This window comes from Amyelois transitella, chromosome 2 (assembly GCF_032362555.1).
Source record: "Amyelois transitella isolate CPQ chromosome 2, ilAmyTran1.1, whole genome shotgun sequence".
NCBI classification, from domain to species: domain Eukaryota; kingdom Metazoa; phylum Arthropoda; class Insecta; order Lepidoptera; family Pyralidae; genus Amyelois; species Amyelois transitella.
Window position 1 is genome coordinate 8,701,096 of NC_083505.1, and position 12,630 is coordinate 8,713,725.

Sequence of the window (12,630 nt, forward strand, 5' to 3'; positions counted from 1 at the left end):
AAGCTCGTGGTCGTTAATCGAGATATATGTGGAATGATAATTCTCAGTTAATTATACATATAAGTTAATATTTCAGCAGATTTAGTCTTTCATGACCAAAGGCAGCTCTTACTTTTGTATTCTCAATATACAAATTTTAATTATTGTAAAATGGTTTTGATTTCAACGATGGCACTTAAAATACAAATGAACTGTTGCGAGTTATTAAGCCCCAGTAATTACGGTCTCATGAATGCGAACCCTCCTAATGTCAACATATTCATTATTCCCTTCTATTGTCTTCAACAATAAGTAAAGATTTGAACCAGTGAAATTGACAGCAATCTCGATACGAATGAGTAAAGATTTTGTCGTATCAGTCATAATACTGAAAGCTGAACAAAAAGGGATTACTTTCTTAAAATATTGTAGCTATTAATATGATTGATACGTTATAATAAGATTGATTTCATATGAATCATTCAATAAAAACATAAAATGAAGAATATTTTAATTGTGATACGTTATTGAATGTTTATACCAATGTAAATATTTTATTTAATACAAATGACATTTTATTCCATACATAGATTCCGTGTGGTTCCCGGCACCAATACAAAAAAGAATAGGACCACACCATCTCATTCCTACGTATGTCGTAAAAGGCGACTAAGGGAAAGGCTTATAAACTTGGGATTCTTTTTTAGGCGATGGGCTAGCAACCTGTCACTATTTGAATCTCAATTCTATCATTAAGCTAAATAGCTAAACGTGGCCATTCAATCTTTTCAAGACTGTTGGCTCTGTCTAACCCGCAAGGGATATAGACGTGACCATATGTATGTATATGACATTTTATTCTTTGTTCTCCTAATAGCCCCGGCTGAGTCCTTTTGACCACGATCCTAGATGAGTCGTAGTTATGCTAAGCTATTCCCGACTGATCTCTGCGACTCTACAAAGGAGGTTTTTGTTATATGTATTGTATATCCAGTTAGTTCCCTTCGAACAAGTGTTCCTTGGAACGAGTTCCGTTTTTGAGATACCTTAATCACTTGACCACTAATGCTTTTGACATGAGAAATGATATAACCTATTATATGCGTACCATTTCATGCAGTGAAGGGAATATCGTTGTATGAACGTTGAGAATCCAACGAGGTTAATCTACCCAAACAAATTAGTAACACCATTAATAAGTCCTCTGTATTCGGCAACTTTCTACAATAAGCAGAATGTATTAGTGTTATTTATCTTAGCACGAGCACCAACAAAGTTTTAATTGCAAGCGCCGATACAATTTGCGTACAAATGAATTTATTCGCTGAATCCGGAGTGCAATCGTGTTGGAGCCGCGGGTGGCGGATGGCGGGCGGAGGTGCGGAACCAGCGCGGCGGATTATCCGCGTGTGTAGAGCCGCTAATTGCGGGTAACGATGCCCACCCGGCATCTACCGCTGCTGCTGTTAGCGACCTTACATTAAAGTTCAATACAAACACGAAGCATACAATACGAAGCATCCAATACGTTGAAGGGTTCAATTGGTTATAGATTAATTTTCATAACCGATATGTGCAACTTTGGTTAAATCGTTTACACCGTCGTGTGGCACCAATATAGTAAGAAAATATTTAAATGTATAAGTCTCATCCGTATATGTATTAACATCGTTTTTAACACCATGTCTTGGCGGCCCGGTACCAATACGCAATCACCACCTCATGTGGTGGATCAGATCACAGCATTGCAACGTAGCTATATCTCTAGTTGACTGGGCAGAACTGCACTCTTTCCAATGTTACTGAATTATTATTGTTGTTGTTTGTAATATAAAGTGGTCATTGGTTTGTACTTGTTGTTCTCTTTTCTGATACAAACAGATGTTGGCCTAGCGTTAGCCATACATTTTACACACTCGGTATTTTATCATCCAAAAAATATAAAAAAAGTTTCTTTTAAAATTTTGAGTAATATTCTGTCTCTTTGTTTCAATTCAAAAGGAAAGTATAAACAGTTTTTCTTTATTTTCACGTTCCTAATCGTGTGGCCAGTTTTTAGAGTTCCATGGTTCAGTTTTTGATTTACTTACATCTATTCAAAATCTATACAAAGTTTACTTAGACGGTACGGAACGGACAGAAAAAAGTATAAAAGACTAGGTTTTATCCGCTTCTTCGGGTTTTGCAATAAAAAAAGACTTGTTCTTCCTCGTGGTAAAGTTTTGTGCTAAATTTCATCAGAATCGGTTCAGTGGTTTAGGTGTGAAAGCATAAGACAGTTACTTTCGCATTTATAAAAAGGGATTGTACCTCAATTTTGTTTAGATACACAAACTACTATTATTCGCTTACTTAATATTTTTGTAAACATACTTTGTACGTAATTAATTTTTTGTTTGGTTAAAATGTTGATTAAAGCATTATAATTTTAGTGAATAATTATAGAAAGTGAAGTTTATTATTTATTAAAATAAATAAGTACTCTTAGCTGTACATGGAATTTCGAACGGACTGGTGTCTTAAATTAACTATTGGATTGGGAAGGTCTCTTACCTACTTATAGGGGAAAAATTGTGTGATGATTGATGTAGGAATATATCACGCAACTTAGTAGAATTTTATAAACATATAAATATGTATATTGAACACATGAAATTTGAAAGGAAATGACTAAACCCGAAAAAGCTACTGCGTCCGGGCCAACAGAACTCGCACAGCAGTCGGTAACCATCCTAACAAAAGGGTGATAGCGGTACGTGCGTAAATCAAACGTCGCACAATAACAGAGCCTCCCGAGCCGCCCCTTCCCCCACCCCCGACATCTCCCCACTCCTAACCAACGGTCGGTTCTCATAAATCTGCCATACTAAAATGTGTTCCGCTGCTGGCCACCCGTGTGACGGTCCCAGTCGATATCTGTGCCAATAGGTTTTCAATGCTAGTGCGTCCACTGTTTCGATTTAGAAAATCCAACCTTCAACCCGGCGCACCCTTTTGCTATCTGCCTTGATGGAACCCTTATTTATAGCTACCATTATTTTTTTCCCCGAAAATAGCATCGAAATACTGCAAAATTTACCAGCAATATATTAAACTGCACTAGATGTAGCTTCCGTGTTAACATCGCATGTATAATTCTCACTACCAGTGAAGCGACTAGCATACAATTCGCATTCGTCCGATAGCATCGCACTTCGCTCTATTCGCTGCAATTAACGCCGCACAATGACCATGTAAATCTCACGTGAACGTTCTATTCATCCGCATAGTTATTTGTCTGCGCAATCCAGTCGGTAAATATGCTACATTGTATTGTCGGATATTGTTGATGTCAATTGAAATCACACGTTTGTGAAAACGAGAAAGTGCATTTTTTATGTAATTTTAATGAAAAATGGGCAAATTCATAAGTGATGTCGATAGCGAGAAGAATAATCGGGGTTGGGCGGCGAGGATTGAGGGCGCGCTGCCTAATCTTACCTATACGTCTCGAGCCGAAGAACAAACAAGCCGCGAGCTTAGATTACGCTTCGAATAAATCAATGTTACGACGCGTTAAAATATTTAAGCTCACGATTAATGCTAAACGGGAATGCGTCTTATCGGGCACCAAACGCAGCTGATCTCGAAGCCGATTATAGCCGAATTTCACGAAATATGTCACAGTTCACCTGAAATATATGTTTTTTGTAATTTCAGCATGTTTTTAGTTCTCTAATTGAAAGGAAAATTTAAGGTATATCCTGAATAAGCATTTATCTATAAATAATCTAATTACTTCAAAGTTATACGTTTCCGAGTACCTTTTCATATCGTTGCTGGCAAAAGGTTCACCTTATCGGTAAGTACAATAAGTAACGTAGGCAACCCGCAGAATTAACGACACTAGAGACGACCTTATTACAGCGACCATAACATTAATAAAGCTACAATAATATATTAATTACTAACTTGTGTAGTGGTACTCTCAACCTGAATGTGTGCATCGCATGCATATGTTGATTAACCTATGCATATGAGAGATGGAGTGTAATACGATGGAAACGCTTGTCAGGCATTCTTCTATCAGCATTCAATGCCAATAAATGCTATGAACAATCTATCTCAAAAAGTTAAGTCAGGATTCTTACAAGTATGTTTCCTTCATACATATATACATACATAAACTCACGCCTCTTTCCCGGAGGGGTAGGCAGAGACTACCTCTTTCCACTTGCCACGATCCCTGCATACTACCTTTGCTTCATCCACATTCATAACTCTCTTCATGCAAGCTCGGCGGTTTCGGGCACTTTTGACCTGACCCTTTACCAGGACGTCCTTAATTTGATCAAGATATGTTCGTCTAGGTCTTCCCACCCCGACCTTTCCCTCCACACTCTCCTTGTATATCTGCTTAGTCAACCTGTTTTCATTCATCCTCTCCACATGACCGAACCATCTCAACATACCCTTTTCTATTCCTGTAACTACATCTTCTTTCACATCACAACATTCCCTTATCACGCTGTTCCTTATCCGGTCACTCAATTTCACACCCAACATACTCCTTAACGCTCTCATTTCCACTGCATTATAAGGTTATTAAAGGGTATAGCCGGATAAGTATGACGATCTGGCCTCCAAATGAGAACCTTTATCGAAACTTATGTTCTAATATCGCCTTGATGTACAAACACAATTTATGTACTTTTCGCGGCCAGCTTTCGCTTTGACCTTGAGATATGGGAAAAAATAATCGCACGCATGACTTTTATTCAAAGTCATATATCTCAAAAATTAATTACGCTAGAGAGATGAGACCAACGCGAGTATTTAGATTACATTGCAGAGTATATCATATATTATTTTCAAATTTTTAGAGTATATTTATATATAAAAAAAATTAAAAAATAAGTAAATCATAATTTTTTTTTCATGTTCTCTGAGACTTACAATCACGAAAATAATATATGTTATGCTCCTTTACGTGCTCTATTACTCATAAAAATTTGGTAAAAAAAAAGTTGGTGCAACACTTTGAAAAAAAAAAATAATGTGATTAGCGCCTTCTACTATACCCTTGTTCTATAAGGCCTACATTACATTTTATTCATTTTTTCGAAGTGTTGCACCAACTTGATAAGCGTTGGAATAATTGTTCAAAAAGAAAAGAAAAAATAACCAATGTCCAATATTTATCACAACTTTTATTACTTTTCGTGTTAATCAAAATAGCAAAAAGAGAAAAAAATTAATCATCGTCACTATTGTAATTAATTATTACTGGAACATTTTGAGTAGCAAATATTTTAGTGAGGACTTCAGAAGGACGCAAAATTTTGGACAAATATCGTCCATATGACAGATAATAAATAATAGCTGCTGTATGTGAACAGCACCCCACTGTACGGTTTTGGTACGGTTACGGTATTGGGACAATCACAGCAATAACGGAGAATACTATTGTAATCATTACCATCGGAAATATAGTGAATGTAAATACGATAGACTTTACTATTTATATGCCTTGATTTTACTTCTGCTTTAATGATATTAGATGCTGATTTCACATATTGTACTAAAAGATTATTTTGATCGTCCATTATTTCGGCCAAGTAAGATAAAGCCTGTGAAAATTGATACGAGCCTGTGAATGAAATCAAGTTGGTGCAACACTTCGAAAAAATGAATAAAATGTAATGTAGGCCTTATAGAACAAGGGTATAGTAGAAGGCGCTAATCACATTATTTTTTTTTTCAAAGTGTTGCACCAACTTTTTTTTTACCAAATTTTTATGAGTAATAGAGCACGTAAAGGAGCATAACATATATTATTTTCGTGATTGTAAGTCTCAGAGAACATGAAAAAAAAATTATGATTTACTTATTTTTTAATTTTTTTTATATATAAATATACTCTAAAAATTTGAAAATAATATATGATATACTCTGCAATGAATTCTAAAAACTCGCGTTGGTCTCATCTCTCTAGCGTAATTAATTTTTGAGATATATGACTTTGAATAAAAGTCATGCCTGCGATTATTTTTTCCCATATCTCAAGGTCAAAGCGAAAGCTGGCCGCGAAAAGTACATAAATTGTGTTTGTACATCAAGGCGATATTAGAACATAAGTTTCGATAAAGGTTCTCATTTGGAGGCCAGATCGTCATACTTATCCGGCTATACCCTTTACTCAAATTTCCGTACCTACATATAAAGAGTAGCTCTGCTCGCTTTGGCTTCCACATCATATGACGTCTTTTCCATATTTCGGATGATTTAGCTGTTCTATAATGGTTCTGCATCAGGTGCTTCAGATATTAACGTAATCGTTCGAGCCGTTGTCAAAAACGCGAGTAATATATATACACTTAACTAGAGGCCGCCCGCGACTTCGTCCGCATGGAAACCCTATCAATCCCGCGGGAACTCTGGGATAAAAAGTAGCCTATGTGTTATTCTGGGTCTTCAGCTACCTACATACCAAATTTCATGGTAATCGGTTCAGTAGTTTTTGCGTGAAAGAGTAACAAACATCCATACATCCATACAAACTTTCGCCTTTATAATAGTAGTAGGATTATCATTTAAAAAGGATCACTCGGTACTACTAAGAATTAGAACAAATTGCGGTAAAAATACTGTAACATTGCGGGAGTTGTACAATAAACTCCCCAAAAGCGTGAAAGAAGAAAGCTCGTTCAATGTATATAAGAAAAAGTTGATCGAATATATCGGAAACAAATCTTATAACTTGGACCACCGCACATTAACATTATATTTGCACTACACGAAGAGCGGTGGATCGAATACGCAAGGCAGTGAAGAAATAACCTACCTGTTTTCTAAGTACTCTGTTTTCTAAGTAATGTAAGTCATGTAACTGACACTGTCTTTTTAAGAAATAAAGTTATTTAAACCGATATTACTGACTAGCTGTTGCCCGCGACTTCGTCCGCGTAAATTTTGAGTTGAATCTTGATCATACAGTCAGATACAGATAGACAGACAAAAATGTTAAAAAAAAATTCACTTATATTTATATGTTGTAGATAGCTGTCGTACCACGATAAATGACTTTGAATTTTAAATTTCGTAACTTATTTATAGGCAAACTCATGCTTTGAGTTCATTCAAATATCGATAACTTTTTTTTTAGTGAACCGATTTTGATGAAACAAACTTTAAATGTTCTTCTGAGTTAAAACAAAGCAATTGGTGAAAGTTTGTAGCAAATCGGTTCAGTACTTTCGGAGATAATCGTGATCATACATACAGACAGACAAGAAATTAAAAAAAAAATTTTTTGCTTTCTATTATTCATTCTAAGTGTTCCTCTATCCATTTCAGTCAAAAATACTAAATGTACAGACAAAATATTTTTACTGTTTTATTATATGTATAGATTAAGTAATTTTATTGGATTCTAAACAAGAAATGGATTGTATTATCTTACTTCCACATTTTCGCAAATGTATCAATTTACCTTTCGTTTACTTCAATACAACTCGTTATATAAATATTCCTCGTTTAATAGTAAAGGAAAAATATTATACCCATCTGTCCCAAAATAAACAATTTATTGTTCCCGTCAGCTGGAAACATACACAGATAGTATTCACATGAGAATTGATAAATTACATCAACCAAGCAAATTCCTCAGTGTTATTGCGAATAAATGTGTAATTTACGAGGATGATTAACCGGAAGCTTATCGTGTTTCGGTAATGTATCACGAAATTGCCATAGAAGTTTTACAAGGGCTCGTTAGAGGGGCTGTAACGATAACCGCGGGAGATAACTGTTTCTAATCAGACGTAATGACACAGCTCTGCTCTACATTCTACAACCCTATAGAGGCATGGAGAGGGATGTAGTATTAGTTTTAAAAAACCGGCGAAGTGCGAGTCGGACTCGCGCACATTGGGGTCCGTACCATAATCATGTTTGTTATTTATATTCACGTTTCTACTTTTTTACTTATAATTGCTTTTAATATAAAAAAAATATCATGTAATTTCTTCGGTTGTTGGTTCGTTGTTATAAAAACTACGCCATCGAGCTCAAATCGGTAGAACTACAACGCGGTCAATACATGAATGAAATGAAATTAGATGGCGCTGTCGATTTGTTGTTGACGTTTGTTATCTGGGAGCCTCCTTTTAAAAATTACTTTATAAGTTATTTTAAAAGGTAATTTACAAGTAAATATTCTGTTAAAAATATAAAGCGTCTACCTGTTGCCGTTATAAATATTCAGCAAAAAAATACGAATAAAACATTATTGTTGTATGGGAACTCTTTTTAGCATTTGTTGTTATTGCGGCAACGGAAATACATAATTAAAAAAAATACTTCTATCACTGTTTATGAGATATAGCCTGGTGACAGACAGACGGACAGACAGCGGAGGCTTAATAAAAGGGTCCCGTATTTACTTTTTAGGTACAGAACCCTAAAATGGTAAAACCAGACCTATATCAACAACCACCTAGATTTCATAACGTAAGAAGGATTTTTTAAGGTAATGTTGAAAATGCTATATTCGTATTTACTTTAATTATACGCGCGATAACAGCAATGCTAAACTTAAAGAATGAGAAAGAATCCAAACTAAAACCAGGTGTAAAAATCCCAGTGGATTTCAATTTAAATTCAAATTTGCATAATTTTTTACTAAGATATTTCGAAACCGAAGAGGATAGGTTCGCTGATATAATGATATACTGGCGGAAGCAATAAAATAAAACGATTTTACATCTCCAGGGGGAAACGAACATTTTTGTCGAATGGGAAAAGTCGCGAGCGACTTCTCATTCTGCGATAAAATCGAAAACGTTTTACGACAATCTTCTATTCGATTACCGTTAAACAACAATCTTAAAAACGAGTTTCTTCCACTTTTTATATTTGTTTCGATATCATAAAAACTAAAAGCTGCTATTAGGACGATAAGTAATAAAAGGAATACATTCGTTCTGAAAGTACATAAAGTACTGAAGTGCAAAATATCTTCAAACTTAGCTGTCGGAAAACATTCCATTTAGCAAGGTTTATTTAAAGAATTGTCGGGGGCTGTTGGATAAATCTGAGCGGGGTCCGGCGGTAAGCACTAACGGAGATTTAGAAAAGAATCCTTTGGGGTCGTTGTGCTAGAGCACGTTCGACTGTTTGTAATATGCGGCTTGGACAGGCGTAGGGAAAGTATGTAAGGTGACCGCGTTTGCCGCGGCGTACACTGCGTCGCCACATTATGAACTGGTCACGTAGCCACATTTCGTATTATTTCCCTGGGACACCTCACGTGACTTGAATAAATGTGGGCGGTCGGTGTGCGACCGTCCGCGGCTACAGCGCCTCCTCGGACCCTCCACAAATAAACCGCTTCACGCACGATTCACCAGCGGAGATTCATTATTCTAACTCTTACTTGCCGATTCATAATATATTGGAAAACTTTTCTTACCAAATACAAATTTCTATCTTTTCCTGGCCTGAAAATCATGAATAAAATTTCCACTGGGTAACCGCAGAGCCTATGTGAATGAAAATTAAAGCTGGAATGCTCATCACTTAAACTCGATTTTCATCAATAATATTTAAATATTTTATTGAAAAAAGTTAATATAGGGATTGGAAAAGAGGCAAAAATGTGAAATTATGAAAATTGAATTTGCTAAATAAATTGTAATGCCAAAATCTTATATTATCTTATAACTTATCCTGAAAATCTAAAATAACTTATCCTCAAAATCTGCTTAAAAGATGTATCCATTTAAGTATGTAAGGGACGGCAATCCTTCCTTCGAATATTCTAATCCTTTGTCCGATCCTGACATTTAGTTAAACGTTTTCAATTAAAGTTGTCAGGTCTTGAGAAAGTGACGTCGGTACTCATGAGCGATGGTTATTACTTTACAACAGAGCTAACTCCGCCGTTACTTCTCAAAACTGAAAATTGTTCCTCTAGGTACTCTTAAATTGTACACGCTAGTTACGACGTTAACTTAATGGTACTTACCTAATTTGATTCAAACCTTAGTATGAAGTATCTCAATTTATTCTTTAACTAAGAATTAAAATGAGTAAGAAATCAACTTCCTGTATTCTAGTATATTCCAAGCGCTTTTTATTATAGAACCACGAAGTTCAAAATGTAAATATGGCAGCATGTAAATGACCCTTGGTGCGAAGATATTCCCAATTCCAAACTAACCATCAAAAAATTCTAAAACAACTATTATTATTATGGCATAAAGTGTACACGCAAAAATACGAAACCAGGAAGCAATAAAGACATCATACTGGGTACACAACACGTACTGCCGGAGGACGATATAATACGCGTAAGCAGTTTATTGTTAGGCAGACTCACTCATAACTACCCATTCTCCGTGAGATAATAACCGACAATAAGCCACGTTATGTTCATTTCAGGCCAAGTCCACAGCATTAAAGTTTATCTCTTTTTAGTCATGTTTGACTGCTCATAAATAAACCATTTACTGTAAAGCGGACCGCAGGCCCCAAAGCATTATATCCAAGGCTGCAACTGGGTTCGTGAAGTAAGGCAATTATGGTGTAATCTTAATTTCGTTGTCATATCTTGCGAAAGCCTCAACAAATATCGCTCAGCTCAGCAGACAGCTTTGTTTTAAAATACATCATGTACATCTTTGAAGATGTTTTCTCACCTGGGATTTCCTCGAAGAGCAGCGTGATGAAGGGCGTTGAATCCATTGTTGTTTGTAAGAGTCATGTCGGCTCCGTGTTCCAACAAAAGAGTCAGCATATCATCACGTTTCTTGGTGATAGCATCGTGCAAGGCTGTGTCACCTTCAGAATCCTGAAAGAGGAAAAATTTTATTATACTTATTTTCTTTATATTAAATAAATGGTTTTATTCATTCTATTGGTAGTCATGAGGCAGTTACATCTCATCTCCCTTTAATGACATCCATGGGAAAAAGATGAAGTGGTCCTGTTCTTAAGTCCTGGGAACAAATTTCAATAAAACCCATAATGAAAGAATACAGGTTGGAAGTTCCTTAATATAAAACTAATTCAGGAGCAGCGCTACGCAAGTGTGGATGCCGCCGGTGGCAGCTGCGTCGACAACATTCGGCTCCTGAATAATAAAGCGACGCCCGTCTCGAGTATCGCGACAATTTTCTAAAACATCAAACCGCTCAAATGAATAATTGAGGCGGCGGCGAAGGCATTTAGGGCGTGGATTATGGCGACTTGCATAATTTATAAGCATCTCGGAGTGGTTAAAGCAAAGCTGCGAGAGGCGAGCACCCGAACCCGGGTGCGGGTGATATGCTGCGGGCGGACGTAAGTACGTTCGAAATCAGAAAATGGTGTCGAGTTCCGTTATATAGGGCGAGCGGCGCAAAAAGCGCGGCCACCGCGTCATTATCATAATCACCACCGCTGCGTGCCGCTACGGTGCCGCCCAAGCCGTTCCTCTTTGTGAGCGTGCATTAAGAGAGCTGAGCATTGTGCTCTGTCATTCTGCAATTAATTTGCAAGAAACCGCCGAGAGAGTGATTTTCGTTTCAGAAACACGAGCAAACAATACAAATAATGGCTGAAACAGACGTTTGCTGTCTCATTTTAATATTCTGTGTTGGTTTATTTTAATAACAACTTGATGTAGAATTATATCACAAATGTTATTACTAGTAGTTTGAAACGTAAATAATTTTTATTATTGGTATTAATTTCTGTGTGATACGTGTTCATGCATTAACCAATCTGCGTATTTACTAACGAGATATTCACCTACATTCTCATTTAAACAAAAGATAGACGTGACATTGCGTTTGAAGGTACATACATCAACGGCGTGACAATGCGTTCGACACCCATTCAGTTAGCAGTAATTCAGTGCAAGCTCAACCACAGACGCGGTGATTTTGCACAGAATAGCAGCATTAAATATTAATCGTATTGGCATATAGATGGTCATTACGATCTGTAATTCATGCGTCTAGTGCGACCGTGCGCATTACACGGCGATACCAATTATTTGATTGTTGATAAATCCATTCAAATGCAATATAATTACGAGTATAGGGCATTTGTGGTTAATAAACATAGAATTCAGTAGGGGGAGCAATATTCTGCATATGTTATACACTGGCGTTGTTAATGAATCTATTATTTAAAATATATTGCAATAGCTCGCTGCAAAACTGAAAAGCAGTATAATACTTTAATAGCGATAAAAGCTGGATAAAAATTAAAAATATTAACTATTAACTTTGGTCGTAAGAATGTGTGAGATAAATTTACCACATTTCTATCTCACATTTTCGTTCGACAAATTTACTCGATCGAGGAATTATTCCTAAACATAATAGCTCTACTGTTTATTTCGTACACGCTTTCGTACTTTTGAAGCTTTTCCTGTTTACTTAAAACCCCTAACAGGAAAAATTACTAGAGTTGTTGCTCTCAACAACAATTTTAATGAAAATATAAAGAAGCAAAGATCAAAACCAAAATAATAAGCAAGCAAATAACTGAAAGGCAATCAAATTATCACCTGGAACAATGAATCAATGTTTAACTAAATAGTGTGAGGCAACACCATACTAATATTATAAATGGGAAAGTGTGATTGTTTGTCTATCTTTCATGTCAAACCACTAAACAAAC

General features: G+C 36.1%; 1 protein-coding gene across 1 annotated transcript in view; it reads right to left on the minus strand.

Moving 5' to 3' along the window:
- The window catches only part of LOC106133604 (E3 ubiquitin-protein ligase MIB1), a 153,720-nt gene that overhangs the window by 97,702 nt on the left and 43,388 nt on the right, over positions 1-12,630 (minus strand). Inside the window, exon 12 of the mRNA XM_013333394.2 lies at positions 10,659-10,810. Within this exon, the coding sequence (XP_013188848.2) occupies positions 10,659-10,810 (152 nt within the window). The remainder of the gene's footprint in view (positions 1-10,658; positions 10,811-12,630) is intronic.